At 38.5% G+C, this 25,240-nt stretch overlaps 1 protein-coding gene across 3 annotated transcripts in view; it reads right to left on the bottom strand.

The window, feature by feature from the left end:
• LOC131689466 (uncharacterized) overlaps positions 1-25,240 on the bottom strand; it is a 111,890-nt gene that overhangs the window by 5,464 nt on the left and 81,186 nt on the right. For all 3 annotated transcript variants that reach the window (XM_058974565.1, XM_058974562.1, XM_058974564.1), the window contains exons 3-4: positions 14,021-14,156; positions 3,201-3,672 (exon numbers count right to left, since the gene is read on the bottom strand). In XM_058974565.1, the coding sequence (XP_058830548.1) occupies positions 3,201-3,672; positions 14,021-14,156 (608 nt within the window). The remainder of the gene's footprint in view (positions 1-3,200; positions 3,673-14,020; positions 14,157-25,240) is intronic.

The following is a 25,240-nucleotide window of genomic DNA, read 5'->3' as shown; positions in this document are numbered from 1 at the left end:
GACATCGTGACTAATGAGATAAATAAGGGCACGTTAACCCTCCCTATATCTAGTTAGAAAGGTATTTTCATAAGCTTTGTATATGCACGTAGTGTGAAAAATTCCCTTGTTTAAACGATATTTGTTTAAAACATGTTGTGTTTTGACGAATTCACCCATATCTCAGAAAGTAACCAAAATATCAAAAAAAAAAAAAATGATAGTGTCAAATTGTCACTTTAGGCCTTTTATTTGAAACTAGTTTCGTTACGATCGGTTCAGACGTTGCTGAGAAAATTATATGACATTAATGTACATACATAGATCTACATACAGATATTGTCCTAATTTGTCGAGCTGAGTCGAAAAAAGTATTCAAAGTTTGAACAAAATCTATACATTTGCTAGCAATTTTAAAAAGAAAATATCAATTTTAGAAACTTATTTTTTAGGTTTTGTCCGGTCTCCGGGCACTGTGCGTTGAGGACTTCGGTTACTTCTGCAATGGAAACTTAATATAGACTCATCATACGATATAAGCATCATTGGATAAAAACTACAATCTTTTTTGATACATAGAATACAGTCTTACAGAATTCTGCTTTATATTCTAGCGAAAACTTTTCTCAATATTTTGAGGGAGTATTTATATATAGTATTTATTTATGCTTATATTTATAATAGAATCCAACTTAGGATTTTGATAACCATTCCAAGAATACTAATGAATTTCTGATGAATATATACGCAGAATTTTGATGTAGTTCATTTAAAGATTTTAAGGGAATCCTGTTATTTCTATGTTAACCTGCTTCATTAGAATACTGAAAAAATGTCACAACAAGTATTAACTGGTTTCATTGAGCCAAGTAACATTACAAAGTTGAAGGGGGCAGTGTCTTTTTACAACAAGATTACGTCAAAATACTGAACAGAATTTTGTCAGAATTCTGAGCAGGATTTTCATCATATTTGCTGACTGTACCTGTATATGAATATATTGCGTTGATTGAGAAATACGCCAGATTGTCATGTAAATACTTGCTATCGCTAGTATGTGTGGACATATTCACGTTTTTTTTATTGAAAATAGCTCTTTTTTCAATGCCGATAACTTTTAAACGGGCAAAAACGGGCAAACCACTTTGTAAACAAATTAAAGTGCAAGAAAAGCATAACAAATGCTGGAAAAATTAGATCTCCCCAAGGCGGCCCGCTATGGAAATACTAGAGCCTAAGTTTGTCCATACTAGAGCTGTTCCGGCATTAAATACATCACCATATATTACTGTTAGTTTTTTTATTTCGATTATAGATGTTTTAACCTTAAGGTCATTCGCCTCTTCGGGTTAGAAAAATCTCTTATGAAAAATTTCTAACCCTATGTGCGGGGTCGGGACTCGAACCCAGGTGCGCTGCGTACAAGGCAATCCATTTACCAACTACGCTACACCCATCCCCTACTGTTAGTTCTGAAATAAAGGGTTAAAGTCGTAATAATTATCCTTTCTTTCTTTTGTAAGCACGTCTTTAGTAAATACCCAAGCAACCAAAAGTTGATATAAAGGAACTACATAAGCTTCTCGTTTTAAGTAATTTTGCAATACGTTTTATGTTCTAATAGCGGGTTAAGCAGTTCTATTAAAGCTTGAGCAGCTTGAAAGTTCGCTAAGAACTTTTTGTGAATTTTAAAGTGTGCTTTTTAAGTATTATCCGAACTTCTGTTTGCTTGGGTCAAAAGTTACAGTTGTTCAAAAACTCAATGCATACGCCTGACACCGGAAACTGACAATTCCCTTGCGCCTACTTCATAACAATGGCGCAAGTGCAACCAAACGGCGAGTAATCAATTGCATTTGATGACGGGATGAGACAAACTTCAGCTCAAGTATTTCCATAGAGGGCCGCCTTGGGGAGATCTGATTTTTCCAGCATTTGTTGTGCTTTTCTCGCACTTTAATTTGTTTACAAAGTGGTTTGCCCATTTTTGCCCGTTTAAAAGTTATCGGCATTGGAAAAAGAGCTATTTTCAATCAAAAAACGTGAATATCTCCACACATACTAGCGATAGCAAGTTTCCGTCTTCGGCAAAGTAATGCAGTTTAATAGTCCAAACAATGTTCTAGAACATTTATATAATAGAAAAAATCTAGAAGAAAACTTATGATGAAAAAACTGTTTTTAAGGGGTCTTTTACAAATAATGTCCCATATCTCAAAAACCTTAAAAGATAGAGAGTTGAAGTCTTCGGGTAAAATGTTTGTAACGAGTTTCTCTACAACTTTGCAGAAGTAAGTATTTGTCTATCTGAATTATTGGAGAAAATAAATTTCGTAACTCACTATTAGAGGGATTAATCATTAATCTGATAAGACAGAAAGAAGGGGAGTTCTACTCCAAGAAACTTTCTCAAAGACACCATATTGCTAAAGTCAACCGTTTTGACGCAATCTAAAAAAACCCCTTTTTGCTCTTTGGGACCACTGTGCATTGCCTTAATAGGTTTAAAAACTTTTTTCGATCAAACTTTTTTTTTAACGTAAAATTTGGACAAAGAATTTCCGAATTTTGTTATGTTTAAAAGTATGTCGTAGTTTTCAAAGGTGATCTTCGATATTAACCTTCCGGCAGTCGCGCTAGTGCACTGAGTGCATGCTGCTCTAAAAATCTAGCGAAATCGTTGTAGGACACCAGCGGCTGCTCGTTCAATGGACCATAAGCGCGACTTCCGGAGGGTTAAAAGACTATCTGAGTGTAATTATGCTTTTACCTCAAAACGTTTGGCTTTTATATGAAAAATACATGTATTTGTCAGTCTGTTTTGTTTACATATTCATAAGTTTTTTTTGAATGCTCGAAAAGTTTTGAAATTTGGTAGAGTTCAAGCATATGAAACAAGGTTTCAAAAAAGCAAGATTTTACTAGTCTAGGCATATGTATTATAGTAATTGTTTTTTGAAATATCCGGAAAATAAATATATTTGGGACCTTGCATCATGTGGTCGAAACAAATATCGAAAGGTTTCAAACATTTAGAAAAAAGTTATGGGTTTCCAAAAAAAAAACGACCTCAATCGATTTGTGGCTCGTAATCCACACGTTGGATTTGATCCAACTTCACTAAAATGTTGCACAAATAAAAAATTCATTGCCTGCAAACAACGCACATTCCTTTTGCAGTACTCATTACTGATAGACATTAAAGCCGGTTCCAAACTAACCTTAATCAGTGTAGAGGACATTTTATCCAAAAACCCTCGCGTGAATCTCGCCGTATCCGATCCACACGTTTTTTTCGCCGCACTCTCGGAACAGTCCAAGTACTCGATGAAAGAGCAGCAAACCGTCCGCACATCATCCTCTGCATCCCTGCCGGACGTGGTGTGATAGTTCGATTGCTGCTGCTGATGATGCCGCTCGTGACGTGCCTGATGGTTCTGGTGCTGTTGCTGCTGTTGAGTGATGACCGAAACCGTGTTGTGATACTTGCGACCGCATACCTCGTAGTCTGGCTTGACCCGCTGCAGACAGGGAGCATGCGATAGGAATTCGTTCTGATAGGGACCTTCCTTGCAGAGATCTCGCACGAACTGATGGGTGCCATTATAGAGTTTATTGAAGCGATCTCGTTGCTCCATGGTCATGCAGCGCCTGGTGTAGCTGCGGATGCATTGCAGGCCGGTATTTAAATCACTGCAAGTAAAGGGAAAAAATGGAGGAGTTGATACAGTTAACAGTTTGTCATTTGGTCAAAGGAAGTATTACGATAATTAATAGCAAACTCGATGTCTTGAGAAATAGATTGAAACATTTAACAAAAGTCATTCCTCTTTACATAAAGGGGCATCCAGAGCGCGTTCTGTCGGTTGAATGAGGGACTGCTAAAAAGTGTTACCAAGAGAAGGCAATGTCACGTTTGGGGGATTTATGAGCATATATAAAGGCAAGCGAGCGAACGAAATGAATGACTACTGCTCTACAAAAGTCTGAAAGTATGCAACACTAACCGGGCTGGGGAGTAGTTTTCTGCACCGGATGATGAGTGTGTCGGCATTTTTTTTCGTTCTGAATCATTAAGGCTTGGAATTATGTTTATGTTCTGACGTGACAGTTGTGAAATCGTTTAAGCTATTAAAAGTTGAGCAATAATACAATTTTTGCGGCAATTTTGAATAAGGGTGGGTTGTCATAAAAGGATTATAAACTATCACTTTGATACTCGGTCTGGGGCAACTCACTCTTCTAGTGCTAGTTATGCCAGAGCAGATACTTTGTGTTGTAGTGAAAATTGAGATTATATTGTTCATTATGTCACGTAGATAACAAAAATATTGATTTTATTCTTGATTAAATCTGTATGCAATATTTCGTTTAACAAATAGCCACTGAATGGAAGCGCATGGTAGTTCAGTCATCGTGAGTTTTGCTGTTTGAACAAAAACGGATTATGTAGGTATACAGTCGGGTCTCCTACTAGACGATTAACTGGGGGTGTGAAAAAGGAATCCGCGCAGTAGGTGACCCGACTGTACCTATTAAAGTAGTTCTGCACAATGTACCACGCTTCCCCTCTATAATGTAAGCTAAACGTGGACTCATGGTTTTTTCCTGGTTTCTATTAAAAATTAATTGCATTAATTTTAACATTACTGCTGTAGTCAGAGGAAGAAATTATAGCAGTGTGAAATTCTAAAACGAAAATGTAGTCATTATGATTTTTTTTTATTCATTTCGTTTATTTGATAGGCACAAATGCGTTAGCTTGGCGGTGCCAAATTCTTTTGTTTTTACATTGTGTATATTTTAAAACTAGGAGGTTACAATGTTGAAATATTTTTTTAAAAAAGAAAAATTTTACAGCTATCTTAAGACTAGAAATAAGATTCTATATACAAGAGAGGGGGCGAAAGATTTTTTTTATGAAAAAATTTTAAAACAAGGAATTCAATAGTAATAATTTTTAGGAAATATTTACAGTTATCTTAAAACTAACAATATAGTTTGGTACACAAAAGGGAGAACAAATATTTATGAGAAAATTCGCAGGTGTTTTAAGACTAGGGATACAATTCTATTTACAAGATGGGGGACAATAGTTTTAACAAAGAGGTAAAATTACAACTATCTTAAAACTAGGAATACAGAATACAAATTTGAACTTTTTTAGCGGAGACTTATGCTTGGTCAAGATATTCAGAGGGGGGCTGTAGAAGCAGTTGTATCAAGGACAGGGGAGAGAAAGCGTAGATGGTGACCGGGAGAGAAGAGCAAAACTTGCAACTTTCGCTCAAACGGGAGATCAGCGAAAGATTACCGCCTCAGTCTAGTAGGTCGGATTGGCGGATGGTATTCTTCGGACCCGCGGGGAATCCTTCAAAAGTCATCGGACCTTGAGTCGCTCTCGCTTCAGTTTCCGTAGTGGTAAGTGCGACGGCGGTTACATAGTTGCAGTCTGGAGCTGATCGGTCCCACAAGGCAAGAGAAAGCTTCTAAAACGAGAAATAAAAAGAGAGGGGCTAAATTGGGATATTTGTCGTTTTTATGAAAGTATAAATAAGGGACATATAGGGGAAATCACGATCTGCCAGTATATCTCGGACTGGGACATTGGGTGGTCTACCTCGGGCCCGAAGGGAATCCTTTAACTGAGACCTGGCGTCCAAGTACCCGGCGCATACCCAGACAACGTGCTCGATGTCGTGATAGCCCTCGTCACAAGCGCACAGACTACTCTCCGCAAGCCCAATACGCCGCAGATGCGCATCCTAGGTGTAGTGGTTGGACATAAGTCGGGACATTACACGAATAAAATCCCGACCCACATCCATCCCCCTGAACCAAGGCTTCGTTGATACCTTTGGGATAATGGAATGTAGCCATCGTCCAAGTTCACCATTGCTCCACGAGGTTTGCCAACTGTTGAGTGTCCTCTGACGACAAATACTAAAAAATTCGTTGAAGCAGATTGGTCTTTCGTATATGTCACCATTTAATGCGCCCACCTTTGCTAATGAGTCGGCCTTTTCATTGCCCGGGATAGAGCAATGAGAGGGGACCCAAACAAAGGTAATTTGATAAGATTTTTCAGATAACGTACACAAGGACTCCCGTATCTTCCCCAGGAAATATGGGAATTGCTTTTTGGGCTTCATCGCACGAAGAGCCTCGATGGAGCTGAGGCTGTCCGAAATGATGAAGTAGTGATCTGTGGGCAGAGTGTCGATGATCCCAAGGGTGTACTGAATTGCAGCTAACTCTGCGACGTAAACTGAAGCGGGATCATTGAGCTTGAATGAAGCGGTGATAGTATTGTTGAAGATACCGAAGCCAGTGGACCCATCGAGATTTGATCCGTCAGTGTAGAACATTTTGTCACAGTCGACTTCTCGGAATTTATTATAAAATATATTGGGGATCACTTGCGGGCGTATATGGTCCGGGATTCCACGAATCTCTTCCTTCATGGATGTGTCGAAGAATACAGTAGAATTTAGTAGTCATTATGATGATGATTATGATATAGTAACTCTCCATCATGGCATGGAATACTCCAGTGGCTTCAGGTGATTTTAACAGCAAAGATTCAATGATGATATCAAGCGACGTTTATATTATCACTATATGAAGGGCCAAACAGGAGCAAACACATAATAAGTGTCATTTATGTTCAATCATAAGTTGCAGAGAATCTCCTTTCAACGATAAGATCCAAAAATATTAGTTTTTTAGAATTTCGGATTCTTCGCATCAGTAACTAACGCCATCTTGGTACAAGTTAAATGAGTTAATTACGGTTAGATGAGTTAGTTACTGATGAGGAACATCCGAAATGCTAAAAACTAATTTTAAATTAGGTATAGTGGCCTCCTACACAAAAAAGCATTTCCTTTTTTTGTATAGTGCCAGGCGTTTTGATTCGCATTGTCTTCCGAGACATCACTCGGAACCTGCCAGTTGATTAGTTTATGCAACATGGTTTGGGATTTAGAATTGAGAGTTTAACTAATGCTAATTTTTTGTACTAGTTTGGGTTTACCCTCTAACTGGTACCAAGATGGTGCTAGTTACTGATGCGAAGAATCCGAAACGCTAAAAACTACATATATAAAAATCATGTAAAATTATGCGTTATATTAGCAACAAATCGTTCTTTAAATAACTTATGTATGTGTTGGTGACACACACATAAGCTATTTTGGAATCCTTATCTTTACTAACAATCTCCCTTCTTCCTTGACACTTGTGAAGTGCTCAGTAGTATATACAGCCTCCAGCAAAAGCAAGTGTCGGATTAACCTTCCTTCCCTTTCCTACTGCGATCTATGTTCGGGCCTGCCCGGCGCTGGTATTGATCAATAAACAACTTGGGATTACCAGAAGTTGTACATTGGATGATGATTAGTTACTCCCAGATATTGCCATCAATTGATTCTCTGTGCAATTTCAGCTAGTCCCGATCAATAACGAAGTAGCAACCAGGGGTGGTCCTTCAAGCTCAAGCTAAACATGAGTCACGATTTCCACTACGCCATATTCGATTCTCGTTTCTGTCCGTTAAATAGCTCTCAACTTCATGAACATTATTCATAAACTATATGTTGATTCACGATTTTATTCATAGGTTTATGAGCATTACATAATTCATTCTATCTTGATCATGATCTGGGTTTTGAAGGGTGTGAATTAGTTTACAAAATAAAAAATCTTTATTGCTAGTGGACTATTTCATTCAATCCAGAATATTGTTCATGGATTCATTCCTGACTTGTGAACTAATTCCTAATTCACAGTATATTTTGGTCACAATTTGCTATTCGTGCACCTGATTTTTTTTTTCAAAGCTATAAAACAGGTATCCACTTTCATGATATTCATATGCAATTAATTCATGTGCATCATATTTTCACGTGAACAAATTCTCCAAACTATAAATATTATTTATGTATCCATTTTTGTTTTATGAGTAAGTTTTTGAATTATAGTATAATAGTCATGAACTATTCTTAGAGCTCGTGTATAAGTTTACGTGTTAATGACATTGACGATTGTCTTGCCAATTCATGCACGCTAAGGCAACTTGCAGACGACGAGGTGGTCTCTGTTACAGGGCCCAAAGCTGCCGACTTGCAAGGACCATTACAAGATACCTTGGACAATTTGTCTGCTTGGGCTCTTCAGCTGGGTATCGAGTTCTCCACGGAGAATACTGAGTTTGTTGTTTTTTTAGGAAGCGTGAGGGCGCAACTCCAGCTTCTATTAATGGGTGTAACGATATATCAGGTCTTCACATTTAAATATCTCGGGGTCTGATTCGACTCTAAAGGTACCTGGGGATGTCACATTAGGTATCTGAAACAGAAATGCCAACAAAGGATCAATTTTCTTCGGACAATAACTGGAACATGGTGGAGTGCCCACCGAGGAGACCTGATCAGGTTATACCAAACAATGATATTGTCGGTGATGGAGTACGGGTATTTCTGTTTCCGCTCCGCTGCGAACATACACTTCATCAAACTGGAGAGAATCCAGTATCGTTGCTTGCGCATTGCCTTGGGTTGTATGCACTCGACCCATACGATGAGTCTCGAAGTGCTGGCAGGCGTTCTTCCGCTAAAAAATCGATTTTGGGAACTCTCATATCGATTGCTCATCCGATGCGACATTCTGAACCCGTTGGTGATTGAAAACTTCGAGAGCCTAGTCGAGCTTAATTCTCAAACCCGATTTATGTCCTTGTACTTCGACTACATGGCACAGAGCATTAATCCTTCTTCGTATACTCCCAACCGTGTCCGTTTCCTAGATACTTCTGATTCTACTGTATTCTTCGACACATCCATGAAGGAAGAGATTCGTGGAATCCCGGACCATATACGCCCGCAGGTGATCCCCAATATATTTTATAATAAATTCCGAGAAGTCGACTGAGACAAAATGTTTTACACTGACGGATCAAATCTCGATGGGTCCACTGGCTTCGGTATCTTCAACAATACTATCACCGCTTCATTCAAGCTCAATGATCCCGCTTCAGTTTACGTCGCAGAGTTAGCTGCAATTCAGTACACCCTTGGGATCATCGACACTCTGCCCACAGATCACTACTTCATCGTTTCGGACAGCCTCAGCTCTATCGAGGCTCTTCGTGCGGTGAAGCCTAAAAAGCAATTCCCGTATTTTCTGGGGAAGATACAGGAGTCCTTGTGTATGTTATCTGAAAAATCTTATCAGATTACATTTGTTTTGTTAGGGGGTGGACGTAGTGTAGTTGGTAAATCGATTGCCTTGTACGCAGCGCACCTGGGTTCGAGTCCCGACACCACACATAGGGTTAGAAATTTTTCATAAGAGATTTTTCTAACCCGAAGAGGCGAATGACCTTAAGGTTTAGACCTCTGTAATCGAAATAAAAAAAGAAAAAAAAACATTTGTTTGGTTCCCCTTCTCATTGCTCTATCCCGGGCAATGAAAAGGCCGACTCATTAGCAAAGGTGGGCGCAATAGATGGTGACATATACGAAAGACCAATCTGCTACAACGAATTTTTCAGTATTTGTTGTCAGAGGACACTCAACAGTTGGCAAACCTCGTGGAGCAATGGTGAACTTGGACGATGGTTACATTCCATTATCCCAAAGGTATCAACGAAGCCTTGGTTCAGGGGGATGGATGTGGGTCGGTATTTTATTCGTGTAATGTCCCGACTTATGTCCAACCACTACACCTTGGATGCGCATTTGCGGCATATTGGGCTTGCTGAGAGTAGTCTGTGCGCTTGTGACGAGGGCTATCACGACATCGAGCACGTTGTCTGGGTGTGCGCCGGGTACTTGGACGCCAGGTCTCAGTTCAAGGATTCCCTTCGGGCCCGAGGTATACCATCCAATGTCCCAGTTCGAGATATGCTGGCAAATCGCGATCTTCCCTATATTTATACTTTCATAAAAACGATAAATATCCCAATTTAGCCCCTCTCTTTTATTTCTCGTTTTTAGAAGTTTCCTCCTGCCTTGTGGAAGCGATCACCTCCAGAGTGCCACTATGTAACCGCCGTCGCCCTTACCACTACGGAAACTGAAGCGAAAGCGACTCGAGGACCGATGACTTTTGAAGGATTACCCGCGGGTCCGAAGAATACCATCCGCCAATCCGACCTACTAGACTGAGGCGCTAACTTGTTTCGCTGATTCCCCGTTTGCCCGAAAGTTGCAAGTTTTGCTCTTCTCTACCGGTCACCATCTACGGCTTCTCTCCCCTGCCCTTGATACAACTGCTGCTACACCGATTTTGAAAATAAACCCCCCTCTGAATATCTTCACCAAGCATAAGTCTCCGATAAAAAAATCAAATTTGTATTCCGTGTTCCTAGTTTTAAGATAGCTGCAATTTTTACTCTTTGTTAAAACTATTGTCCTCCATTTTGTAAATAGAACTGTATCCCTGGTTTTAAAACATCTGTGAAATTTCTCATTAATATTTGTTCCCCCTTTTGTGTACCAAACTATATTGTTAGTTTTAAGATAACTGTAAAATATTTCGTAAAAAACTACTCTCCCTCTTGTATATCAAACTGAATTCCTTGTTTGAAAATTGTTCATAAAAAAAATCTTTTGCCCCCTCTCTTGTATATAGAATCTTATTTCTAGTCTTAAGATAGCTGTAATTTTTTCTCTTTTATAAAAAAAATATTTCAACATTGTAACCTCCTAGTTTTAAGGTATCCAAAATGTAAGAATTTGGCACCGCCAAGCTAACGCATTTGTGCCTATCAAATAAACGAAATGAATAAAAAAAAAATTACGTATTAAGAAGATACCCCTAACCGCTGCCATTGTCTTGAACTAGTAGTAGATTATTATTAATGCATCCAAAGTTGCTCCGTGAACAGGTTCCTGATTCAGAGTATTTTGATCACAATCTTTTGATCGTATTCGCGAATAGTTCACAAAATCATGGGATACCGTCGATTCCACTTTCATTTTTGTGCGTTGTCTTAACCCTTTCATACCCAACTTTTTTAGGCTTCCAAAACTATTTTTCCTAGAAAGCGAAACACTTGTTTTGATCAAGATAGGTGCTTCTTCTGCAGTGCTAGAAGCTGCTACTATTTATCTTTCGATGCTCAATCGTCGCTGTTGTGCTATCTTATGACAAACGCCATTTTGGGGTGAACTGAGTTAGATATCCCACATTACTTGTCTAAAAAATCTCTACAAAGTGGCGTTTACAGAATTTTGACATTCTGCTCGGTTACTGAGATATAGCGAGAAACGTGCTGAGAATTTTTTTTGCTTCAAGTGACTGTGTCTGGGAATTGGCTCAAATTATCTTGATGTATAAGATGTTTTTATATGTGAAACTATCTGAGAAACACAATGGCATAATCATTTTCAAAACAAAAAATGCAAGAATTGTGAGAAAAATGCAATTTAAGTTTTAAACTGGAAATATAGCATACTTGGCAACACTGTATGCAAAAATAATTATTTTTTCTAGATTCCCTGACTCATTTCCTTCAAAATGCATCTCACCGATTGTGCATAGTCCAAAGGAAGCCAAAGATATGAATAAAAGTTTATAATTGATGATTTTTTTCTATGGAAAATTTTCCATGCACGATTATGACACGCCATACAAATTTTGTCATCAATACACACCTATGACACGTGTGAGTGCGACTTTTGTTTACATTTATTGTAAAAACTCGCAACATAGTCAACCGATCTACGTAATATTTAAGAGATTAATACAGGACAGATAGCAGCATCTATTGTATTCATTGAATTGTTTACACTATTTATAAATTTCAAGATATTCAATCTCAAACTTTAAAAATCGTTTTTCTCGAAATGTGCAAAATGGCGCTTGTCATAAGATAGCACAACAGCGACGCAATACAATTCTTCTCTCTAGTCAGAGATAGAATAAATCGATAAGTTTTATCAGTTTTCAATATTATTCCAAGATAACGAAGCTATATGAAAATATCATTTTTCACCTTTCAACTGTCCCTGGCAGCGCTGTTCCAGCGGAGTCCAATAATACTAAATTCAACAATTTCAGTTTTACGGATACTACTTATATCGGGACTGCTCAAATGAAAAGCAGTAGCTCAAGTTAACAGCCAGTATTTGTTTTTGTAAAAAATGTTTTTGTCTAAATTAAACAAAGGCATAAAGTGGTTTATATTTGTAAGGGAACTATTTCACGAAACTATGAATATGATTCATGGATCCATTTATGCCTTGGCGACTGGTTCCTTATTCATAGTTCCCATAATGGTTTTGAATTAATTTTGAAATTTTCCTAACCAGGAAAAAATATACTGCAAACGGTTTTGTCACGTAAAATGTCAAACCCAGAGATGTAAGTTAAATAGTTGGCATCTCCGGATCGGTTCACGTCTCGACAAGTTTCGATATTAGCATGATAGTAACACGAGTTTGCAACAACAGCTAAGCATTAAAACAACACCGAACTACACGAAGTCGGCTACCCAAAACTGATAAATATCACTGCCGGTGATCTGTCCGTCGGAGTGCCTGAGAGCTAAATGGCGAAAACGGGCATCGGCATCAGGAGAATTTCCGCTGCCGGAGAACTCTCAGCCCTAGTTAGCAGATAAATGGGAACGGGTTGCACCTAGAAAGATACGAATCTTTGGAAGGTAGTTGTAAACAGATGTAAGTCATTACAGTCAGCACCTCTGGATCGGTCCGCGTCTCGGCAGGTGACGATATTTGAAGAAAGGGAAAGGAATAATAGGCTTAGCTGGCAAGTTCACTACACAACCCTGCAGTAAGAATCCCGCGTTACCACGAGCCAGCAGGTAGCGGTGTCTATTGAAGATTCCTTCTCGATAACAGATGTTTTTCCAATTTGTTAAGCTGTGTCAATTGGTACAAAAGACTTGATACTCCAGACCTGAGAAAAGATCTTCAAAATTTGAAGGTCGCTATTCCCCTCTTTTTGAAAGAAACGTATAAAATCAAATACTTCCTCCCGCGCAAAATTTTCTGCTTACATGTCTACATAGAGGTGGAAGTATAAACAGTAAATAACTTATAAAAATGATTACATAAAAACTGGCATGACGGCAGCTAGCATAAGCTTTGTATGGGTTTCTCCCTATACTTTTCTTAAGAAATAGTGTTCCATGAAATGTTTTTAGCGAGCAAGTACATTGCCACCTTTTTCAAAGCAGTTTTTATAACGAAATTAATATAAATATGTTCTAAACTAATTGAAAGAACCGTGTATCCATTCATATAACATTCAGTAATAGCCCTGAATTCTGGGTCTTATAAAAGGCGACGGCGCCAGTGAGTGGTAAGCGTGACCGACACTCATTCCAGTTGGTCTGGGTCGAATCCCAGCCGAGGTTGTTGAGATTTTTCTGAGGTGAAAAAATCTCTGGTCACGTCTTCCTTCGGAAGGGAAGTAAAGCCGTTGGTCCTCGATCCATGAGTTGATGGATCGATATGTAGTTCAGATAGTGGATGCATCTCTCTGGCGTCGGTAAAGTAGATGTAAAATCCAACTTCTATACTTACTAATAAATATCTCCTCCTCCCGTGATACTTATGGAGTGCGCAGTAGTATATACGACCTCTAGCAAAAGCAAGTATCGGACTAACATTCCTTCCCTTTCCTTCCGCGATTTACGTTCGGGCCTGGCCGGCACCGGTATTGATTAATAAAGCATTTAGCATATTAATAAAACATTTAACATAAAGATTACCATTGCGCATTGAAAGATGTTTCGCTATCCCCAAGCATAATTATCTACTGATTCCTGGCTATCTCAAATCGATAACGGAGTAGCAGCCAGGGCTTTTCGCACAAGCTCTCAAATTCAAACTGAATTCTGGGCCTTATAAAGGGTTAAGGGAATATTACGTTTTGTAATTGCCAGCCATTTCTTCTTGAAATTGATCTTGCATATGGCATATTTCATTCAACCGAAAAATTAACTTTTTTAATTGTGAGCTTAAATATTTTCATTCACAAGGTATTGATAACGTGGAATAATACTCACGGGCAAATTTTATCCAACTCCTCCTTCTTAGTAGCAATCGACAGATCCGTTGAAGACTGTAGCACCTGAAAGGGTCGTGCACATCTCGCCAATTCCTCCTGTCCACAGTTTTCTGCTCTGATTTTTGCAAGATTTACTGTAATACAAAGAAGAGAAGAATGTTTCTAGTGTTATTATCAGAATAATACAGAAAACGAGTGAAAATCACTTTTATCTAAAACAATGCACATATTTTTGATTGTCGATGTGACTTGTGAAATTATATAAAGGTGACAGTTAAATATTGGATTAAAAATTGTCCCCATTCAAGAAGGCAATCCAGGCAAAAAGATGAGATATTAATAGTCATTACGACCGCATTGGTGACATTCGACGAGTGGAAGACAACTCCTGAAGCTATGCTGTAAGTGTCGGTACCTAGAATTGAGAAAAAAGAACTAAAACATCTCATAGCCGGTCCATCATTAAGAAGCTCGTAGAAAGATGATTGCAGAATTTCTCACCTCTTTGTCATGATATCCTTTTTTGTTGTATCTATCGTACTTTAAAAAATTGCCTGCAAACGGTGTGCCAATTTGCGTGTTTTTCATATGTTCGATGTTTGCGTGACAGATGTTAGTAATTCTTATAATGATATTGTCATCCTACGTTAATAAATTACTATATGAATTGTAAATATAATTGTTCGGAATAACTTGTAAGAATCGTATAACGAATGATTCCACCATCAGTACGGGCTAGTCCATTTCGATACTGATTGCCAGCTTCATTGAATGCAGCGTCAATAATGATTCAGGACACCGGTGAGAATTCCAACAAAATGACCTCTGGAGACCACCTTATTCCATCATCATCGTTTCGCTTTCTCGATGTGTTTTTATTTTTGACTTCCGTTTGCAAAGGCTATAGTGCCAATGACACAATCCGGGGCAAAGGGGGTCGCCACTAGCATCCTACTATGGCGCGTATCCCAAAATGGATGCGGATAATCAGGGTTGGCATAGAGCTCGAGGGGTGGGTTGTGAATTGTGACTCCGAGACAGTTAAATTTTTCCTGCTGTGATTGCCGCTTTGGTGAGAGAAGCTGATTTTTCCGATCATTGGATTGTTGGTGTGGTGCTGGTGGTTGTTTTTATTTTGTTCATACTAAATTCGCTATTCGATCCTGATTTTCCGGTAGGTCTCCAGGGGGTTTATTGAATCTGAAATTTGTGTTTTATCCGTTTGCTTCGGTGGTTTCGGTGGGAGATAATTATTTCGCAACTATAATGATTTATGACGATGGCGTCTCGAGGGGTCTGAAGCGAACCGTATAAAAAGGAGGGAGATAATTTGGTTTCCATGAAGTTGAAGGCTGTGACCTTTATTAGTGAATTTCGATTTTTTTTCTCAACGGAATTTTCAACGAAATGCTTGATTTTTCACACTTTTTTTTGCATTCCAAATTTAATCGAAATTAATAAAACTTGGTTTCCGAACAAGGGAAACAATTAATTATGTACTGGTTCATAGTAATTTTAAAAGTGACACGAATTTCAACCTCATTTGTGATACTTTATTCAGCCAGAAGTATTCACGTTTCGCCACTTATGAGTAAAATAGAAGTTGCCATATACTGTTGAATACGCCATCGCACATGTTTCAAATATTTCGAATGCATGATCGTGCTGTACGTTTCCTTTTGCATATACCGTTCGTGGTAGTGTCTCTGGTCATATCGGCGGGGTGCTTTCATATTTAAGGATACGGTATCATCTGAACAACCAATGAATCAAACCGTATGCCACAGTTCGGTTGCTCTGGAAGTCCGTACCTGCTGATCGAAAATGCACCATGTTACGGCATTTCCCTGGCTCAACAGCGAGGTGTGATGAAATTTTCATTTATCATAAATAACCGTAAAACACTTACACGGGAAAGTCCGCTCCGTCTGGCAAGAAGTGTGAAAAGAATAATCATACTCGTGAATGAAATGTTTGCTGCCATTGCCGCAGCGTGTCGAAAAAAAGCGGGAGAGTTGTCTATTTATGCCAAACTGTTTGGGGTTGTTTACACGAAGGGTGAGCAAATTTTCATAGTGCTTCAGTCTGACTTCAAATTAAAACACTGCGGAAGAGTGCATAATTTTTGTGCAACGTCGCGCCACGTTCGTAATTGTTTATTCAGATCGGCCGGTTTGGTGCAACAATTTGTTTTGTTCAGTTTACTATGCTAAAGAAGTGTTATTTATGTGATGGTTGGAGAATTACGCCAGGTTAGTGCTCTTGAAGTCCATTACAATTAACTTTGATGTTGTAGTAGCACTGTAATTTTAAGGTTCCATGCTGACCTGTTGATTGGTACCGGTTATTATTTTAATTAACGATTACTCAAAATCGTTGGCTTGCCTTTCCTTGGAATTTTATGAATAGCCAACAAATCAACATTGTTGGAAATTTTTACCAAAAGCGCAAAAGCTGTAGCAGTGCCAAATGCTGAGCTCCGATTTTTAATATCTTCCATTTCCATATCATGAAGCGTGATTTACCGCATTTATTACTTTAGTGACTATGAAACATGCGACATGGAATAGCATACGTGCAGTTAATATTCGACATTTTCTGTAATTGTAGTATCGTTTGTAACTTTTGGAACGAAATTTTCTTGCATTGCAGTTGAGAGTCTTTATTATGATTTATGAGTTTGTTGTGTATTGATATCATAAAAAATAATATCGTCCACGCATGTTCAAAAATGCTAATGACCGCAAAGGTGTGTTTTTGTTTCATTCACAAACATACTGTGAATGTCTTATATACCCTAGGGCTAGGCTCTTATAAAAAATGGTAGAATCACAAAAATGTATTTTGTAGTTTTTCAACGATATTTAATTAGCAAGGGACTGGAAGTATTAAGTTTTTTTTTAATCTTAAGAGCCATTGTACTCAAGGAGGACTGCGAAGGAAGAAAGTTTAGAAAAGCGTGGAATAGCGTCATATGTGAGATTTTTTCGACGATTTAACCCTTTGTATTGTATCGCAGGAGTCAGGCTGTTTTGGCTTTTTGTCAAATGCTTATCGCATGAGTCTGCAAAACTGATACAGCACCTTGGAATCGAAAAAAAGTAGAACTTACTTATAGTCGGTAATAAAAAGGAAGTGTTTTGTAGATTGATGTTTTGGTTTGTGTATGACGCTATCCAATTAATGAAAAAGTTTTTTAAAAATATTTTATAATCAATCAATGACGTAAAATTCGACAAACTGTTTGTTAAATTTAGTGTCATTCAAATTACAAGATTACCAATTAATAATCAATTGATTATTTCTACTTCAGATGAAAAGTTAAGATACCATGGTTGCAATCGTTCAAATGGCCCGTTCCGACCCGGTCAAACCATTCGGAATTTGATTCGGAATCCTGAATGGAGTCAGTATGGATTCCAAATCAAATGCAACAACCGATTCTGAGTCGGAATCGGTTGTTGCATTTGATTTGGAATCCATAATGGCTCCATTTAGAAATCCGAACCGGTTCCGGAATGAGTTTAACTGGGGCGGTGCCGCACAGGATCCGCCATTTTGCTATTTTTTTTATAAAAAGAAGGGTAGGCTGTTAATATGAATGCTGTAATTTTTATTTTCGTTTGGAAGTCTGCATTCAAACCAGTTACTTCGCTATTTCCAATGGAAATATCGAAATATCGATACACGTACATCGAAATCAAAAATATTCAAATATATTAGAACAAATGGATTCTCATATGGTAGCCCTAAAATGGGCATTTAATGATAATGAAACAAATCAGTTGGCAATAGCAGAAAATTCGATATACGTGTACCGTTATTTCGGTGTTTGTGAGAAAACTAACGACTGTTGGTGGAGTTCTTTTTAGGGGTTATGTTCGGTTTCCAGTCATTGAAATATTTAACAAATGGAATATTTACTTTTCATCCTAGTAACTAAAAGTAAATATTCCGTTTGCTAAATATTTCAAAGACTGGAAGCCGAACATTACCCCTAATAAATTATTTCGGTGTTTCCATTAGAAATACCGAAATAACTGGATTTGATAAATTCTTTCAGAAGATAGTAAAAATTGGAGCATTCGTATTAACAGCCAAATGTGTATTCTACTTTACTTCGATTATGGCTCTGACATTACCTACTTGCGACTGAAGTCATATATTTACGATGAACTTGCAGAGTTGTCGGTTGCATGCATGCAAATCGTAGCCACAGCATTAAATCGGTGAGTGAACTCTTGTTCTGAAGAGGGGTTGAGAGTGGTATAATTGAAATCGTCAATAAAATTTGTTATTCAATTAAAAAATAGGGTTTTTGTGGGTCTCGTCTCACTTTATAGACAGAAAAATAACAAGTAAGGGGGAAAGGGTACATATATGGCAAACTTTTTCATATTTCAGCTATACGGACTATTGATAGGCTAGCGGTGAACATTAAATTTTTTTCGAGAGTTGCCCTAGCTAAGGTTTCGGAAAGGCTTCCTCTCAGAATCACACGATACAATTTCATACGAGACGGGAAAAGCATTGCTTAAGGCCAATTGCAGCTGGCCGTGATTCTGAATATGATATTCATTGTACACCTCAAATATATGCGAGCGTAGCGACCTCACGATCGCGTGTATCATCGCGAGGGGCTTAAGTGTTTGTGTGTTAACGTGTTCGATCGCGTGGGCGTTTGTATGTCGCGTACGCCAGCGTGTATGTTACTTCGCATGTATAAATTTGAGTTTATAGTCGTGTGTCCATTCGCATATTCGTATGTGTTCTTGAATGACCGCGCGCGGACCATGAATCTGATACTTAATTTTCGGTTTACGGCTCAGATACTAGAAGAGAGTGAGGTCTTCCATATAACTAGAGCTCCCAATCATGTCGCCATGGAACGTGTTGACTAGAGGATGAGCGTAATTTTTTACTGGTCCAGCTGAAGAAATGAACCTAGACTGCTAGGGCAGAGAAGGGACTTCCGGACGTGACCGATTCATGATCGGCGCGAACACGGCCGTTTGTAGGTTCACTCTTGGGACCGCGTTTGTAAATTTTCAAGTGCTAAAACGTTTTAGTCACGGGGATGTTTTCATGTTGGCGAGATCGCAGGCACAGTTGAGCGTGAATGATCGCGAAGGTCTCGAGCATTTGTATGTTAACGTGTTTGTCATTTGTGCCTAGCATGTATGTAATTTCGTGTGTATAAATTTATTAATCGCATATTCGCGTTTATTTTTCAAATGATCGCGCGGACCGTGAATCGGTTATCCCATATCACTAGAGTTCCCGGTTATGTCGCCATGGAACGTGTTGTCTAGTGAATATGAACGTCATTTTTTATTGATACAACTGAAGGCTTGGCCTAGGATGTAAAAAATGTCCAGACGTGACCGATGCATTATCGCGCGAACGTGGGCGTTCGTAGGTTCCCACTTGATACTGCGTTTATAAGTTTATTGGTGCTAAAAGATTCACTTAATCACCGGGGTGTTTTTATGTTTGCGAGATAGCGGGCTTTTGTGTGCGTATATGATCGTAAAGATCTTAAGCGTCGCCATGTAATGTGTTGTCTAGTGAATACAAGCGTCATATTTTTTGATTGGTTCTTCTGAAAGCATAAGGCTAGGCTGCTAGGATCAATGATAGTGAGTTCCGCACGTGAACGATTCAAGATCGTGCGCGGTGGGTTAATGCTTGAGACAGCGTTTGTAAATTTATAGGTGCTAAAACGTTCACTTAATTACCGAAGTATTTTAATGGTGGCGAGATCGCGGGCGAAGGTATGTGTGGATGATTGCATTTTCATGTTCGCGTTTGTGACCAGGTTTGTGTTATCGCGAAGGCCACGAGCGTTTGTACGTTTGCGTCAGTAAATAATTGTACCTTAATTTATCCAATTTGATCTACCTGAATGAATCGAATGGAATGGACAAATTTAACACCGGAAGGATTACCCACTATTCTATCATATACGCCAGTTCTGCATCCATTCCATGTCCAGCTGTCACAAATATTCAGACGAACACATACACAGATAAACATAATAGCCAGTAATAGGCTTCTACTTGTACATTTCTTCATTTAATTAGCCTGTGCACGATGACGAAGTAGACCGATAAATCGACACACAATGACCTCCACTGTGTGCCGTGTCCAACACTGCCGTTACACTGTGGAATGATCTATGCTATATTTCCCCCTAAGGAGAAAAATTGGGTATACACCTAAATACCTCACTTGGGGTGAAACCAGTCTTTGTACGTGAAGGGCACAAATCCTAAATTAATAAAGTCAAGGGTGCGTTACGACTTCGTCTCATTTACCCAAATTTTCTCCTCAGGGGGAAAGATAGCAAAGTGCTTTCGCATAGGCCTGCTAAGCCAAGACATGTTTAGGCTTCACTGTGTCTTATCGGCATAAACAGTACTTCTGCTTGTACGAGACATCACGTTCGACCAGTCGTTCGATTGAAACAGAAAGTTTGAGTTTTTAGGGATTTAGCGCCAAGCCGGCGCTAACATATTCCGACAAAAAGTTAGTGTTGGTTTCTGATGAGACGAAGTCGAAACGCACCCATGACTATTATGTGGAATGATGTGTCACGCCGACCAGTCGGCCACGCCAGCGTGCACAGGTTAATGATTGATTGTTAGTTAGGGGCCGTTCATAAACCACGTAGACTTATAAGGGGGACGGGGGGGCCTGGCAAAAGTCTACGTTTGTCTACGAGGGGGGAGGAGGGGGGTCTTTGAAAAAGTCTACGTAGACTTTTATTTTTTGGTATTCTCGTATCACTAATTATATATCGGCTTATTCAGTATTTATGCAGACACTTCAAAGCTAGTACACTATTGAGGTAACTACTCGTTAAGCGACCACTCAACTCAGAACCCAAGATGTTTTTTGGACAACATCACACGGTGATGTTTCTTGCGTATATTTTGATATAGTTTTGATCTAGGAATAATATAAAATGACAGTTCCAAAGACGATCGCCCAAAATTTCTCTCGGCGGAAGATTTTGGCTGTGAAATCATCTGAGACACCACAAGTTAGCAGACATGCATGGACCAATAAATGCATGAACCATAAAAAGTCAAAGTTTTTTTTAATTTTTTTTAACTCCGTGCAAACCGGTTCTACTATATTTATCTTCGAAAATATTCGTAGTCAAACTTTGATACTTTGCCATAATACTCTTAGGTGATTAATTCCATAAGAAAAATAAATATTTTTGGGAGGATTTAAATAGCTTCGTTCCCTTCAAGCTTCGTTGAAATAAGGCAATTTAGATTATCTTATTATCTTAAAAATATTGGAATTTGTTCACGAAAAGTGAAATTTGTGTGCATATTTGGATTATTATTTTAGTCTAGATGATAGTACACATCGACAATATTATTTTGTAATTGTTTCTTATAATTTACCAATTTTGAATGTACCAGGTAGGCTCAAAAAGTGTTTGTCAATTCTGCATTGTTGGTGTAGGTCGCACTTCGGCCAAAATTTAAGCTAGTTATAGCAATATAGCTTTTTACATATATTTGAGTGACTAATCTTGAAAAGAAGTATTCCACTACACAAACGTTAGAAAGCACCTTGAATTGGTATTAATTGATTTCATCAATCATAGACAAAAAACCAATGTGAAAAACCTTTCTTTAATATTAAAAAAGCTTAAAAAAATTAAAAGTCTACGTAGACTTTTGACGTGGGAGGGGTGGGGGGTTTGGTAAAGGTCTACTAAGATCTACTAGGGGGGAGGGGGGGGGGGTTTAAAAATTTTCAAATTTCGGTCTACGTGGTTTATGAACGGTCGCTTAGGGCTGGTGCAGAGTTTGAAAAAACACAAAAGATAAAAAGGGCCATAATCTGTCTCGGTATCCTCGATGGATCACTGTCGAGAAGTAACGCAATAACCATCTTAAAGAAATTGTCTGCCAGGGGTTCTTTAGCACTGATGCACGAAATATGCTTGATGATGTTTGCAATACTGTCAAATTCATCTACGAAGCGGGGGGGGGGCATACAATTATTTCTTTATGTGACGAAAACAGTCACCCTGATAAGGGCGGATTTTTCGACCAGAAATGCAATTTTGGTTTCGGAGACCTTTCTTTTTTCTTTTTTGGCAGCAGAACGGCCTGGATGTTAGGCAACACTCCATCCTTGGGGTAATGGTCACACCGGAGATCTCGTTGTACGTGTGTGGTCACGAAGGCAATACGAATAACACGCCTTTTGCAAAACATCCCCCACTCGGTTCATTCTACATAGTTCACCAAAGGGGCGGGCCTACGACCGAACGAAACATAAAAAAGGACTAACCTTCGTTTCGCAACGGTCGAATATAAAAGATAGGTACAGTGTTTTCTATCATTAGTTGCTAATCGCTAATTACGAATTTGTTCGTTTGTTATGGCAGAAAATAGCCACTAATTTCTATATTGGCTATTTATGTATTAGGGCTAGAAACAGTTAAATATTTTTCTTAACCGCTTGTTTGATTACCAAGGCAGAAAACGGCCAATTATTTCAGTACTTGCTGTTATTGGACATTATTGTACACGGTGGTAATTTGTTTTGTTTATTAAGGAAAAAACCCGTTTAGTTTTTATTTACTCGTTTGTCAATTTAGGCTAAAAAACGACCGCTGAAGCTTTCATTCTCGGCTAAAATGCAATGAAACAGAATACGAACTGAATAAAACATGCTATTCTTTATACATAAGGCAACGATCGTAAATAAAATTTTAGTGCACTTTACGGAATCAAATATAATATACGTGCATATATTTCCGATCATATAGTGCAAAATGTAGTGATATCGTTCAGTACAATGAAAGCTATTTGCATTTCAAAACTGGGGAAATAACGCAGCAGAAATTTTCGAAACAGAGCCCCCGTTATGAAACATTAGGAGTATTCTACTTCAAAAAGTTTTTGTTAATTTTAAACATGTAACAAAGTATATGTAAAATACTATTGACATGCCTCACCAGTTTACACGACACGTTATCTTTTGTCTTCTGCTGGTAGGAGTTGTGTTTAGGAAGAGTTACTACGAATCGCTTTAGTCTACCACCATAAATAAATAAAATAAATAAAAACATGCCTCACGGCAAAGACATACATGTCCCTCTTCACCAAAAATAGTCCGTAAGATTTTAAACCTGTTTCTAATGACCCTGACACTTCTAGTTTTCCGAGAAAAATGTGACTACATACAAGTCGAACAAAAAAATGAAAAAAGGGTAAATCTTTATTTCAGCAGCATGATAAATATTTTAGCTACTTCTCGTAAATCGCTTTGATTTCTTGCCCTCTTCAGTTCAACGTGTTCATTTCAACCGCGGCCTAAGAATCGGATTCAAAGTATCTTGAAATTCATGTTCCAAAACGGAAAGTTGAACCAATATTTTCCGTCAAATTTCCTTTGCGTTGTTTTATTAAAGTTCAATTATGATTAGCATGAAAACAAAATAGCAAAATAATTTTTGCTGTGAACAACTTATTGCTGAATTCTCACTCATAAGTGTTATTACAAAAACTAAATATTTCAAGCAGTTTGTGATTCTTAACTGAAGAAATTGTTTCCATGAACATAAAAAAAATATTTTGAAACCAGAAAATACGACGAATTCTAGCGATTCAAAAGTGGAAAAAATTACTACAGTTATATGTACTAGCAATTCATATCAATAGTAAAGTTCATTGACCTTACTACAAAAAAGTGACAGTAGATAGGCCCTCTCAGTTTTGACTGGTCTGTTTGCTACCTTGAAATATGTTGCTGCGAATTATAACCAATTTACTATCAGGGCTGTCTTCATATTGAACGGATGCTTATAAATAGTTTGAATCAATCATTCCTATATCCTTTAAAATTGCCGGAAGCTAGCTTACAATACAACACTATGCCAAGAATGGACGGGCTTAGCCAAACATCTTACAACCTTGACCACGGTCAACAGGTTGATTAGACGTAAACAGCGACAAGAAATGGTTTGGTTTGATTTGTTCGAATCCCGGACTCGATCCGCAACCGGTAATTCCAACTTTTAAAAACCCGGATCCGACCCGATCTTAAAAGTTTAAAATTTCAACGACCCTTATCCGACCGGAACCAAAGAATTTTTAATTTATAGAATCCGACCCCGACCATCTCTAATGACTACAGAGGTATGGCAATCTTGTTCAAAGTACATTTAATCTTCTTCTTAGTGTACACACTGTGTAGATGACTGAGTATGAATTCACTTTAAAGCGTTGATGTACAACGGTCTTTGAAATCATAATCGCTAGAATTACCACGCTAGTGCGTGTGAAGTGTTTACTTAAGCTTGAACTGTGTATCGTCGATTTGAAAATTATTCTTATTCAGTTCCAGCATATACGGCATGTGGTACAGAAGAATTGTACATTAAAGCTGAAGTAGCTCATTCGCCCTAGTAGTCATTCGCCCTAACATTATTATAGTCAAGTACTCGATGGATTCACCGACGGATTGCAAACCGATGCTACATGGATCTATCTGCGGCCTTCGACAAAATCAACCATGATATCGCAATAGCAAAGCCGAACAAACTCGGAATTCATTAGCAACTTCCGCGCTGGTTTCGTTCCTACCTCGATGAAAGGCAACTCCAAATCAGCATTAAGAACTGTCCATCTTCACCATTCTTCGCTACACCCGGCATCCCACAAGGATGCCATCTCGGTCCAGTTCTATTACTCCTCTACTTTAATTACATCATTATCGAATTACAAGGATCTCGCCCTTAATTCGCCGACGATTTTTCGACTAATTCGGGATAAAACCGATATCGAGTTTCTTCAGAGTGAATTGGAGAGCTTTAGTACGTGGTGTGATCTAAATAGAATGATTTTAAACCCGAGACAATTCCAAAACACTCTCACGTCAAGGATCTCGGAGTCATCATGAATTCGGCACTAACCTTCAAACCACATACTTCATACATCGTGGATAAGGCATCATGACTGCTTGGATTCATGTTCCAAATAGCGAAAAAATTTTGGGACGTATCCTGTTTAAAATCACTCTATTGCGCACTGGTTCGCTAAACCGTATAATATTGTTCTGTTGTTTGGAATCCGTACTACCAGAACGGCGTTGACGGTTATCGAGACCGTAAAACAGATTTCATTTGCCGAGCTACGAAAACCGTTGTCAGTTAAGTTTCAAAGAACTTTGGGTGAGCGTC

This window comes from Topomyia yanbarensis, chromosome 3 (assembly GCF_030247195.1).
Source record: "Topomyia yanbarensis strain Yona2022 chromosome 3, ASM3024719v1, whole genome shotgun sequence".
Taxonomy (NCBI): domain Eukaryota; kingdom Metazoa; phylum Arthropoda; class Insecta; order Diptera; family Culicidae; genus Topomyia; species Topomyia yanbarensis.
Note: the sequence above shows the minus strand (reverse complement) of the source record. Positions and strands in the feature narration are given on the sequence as shown.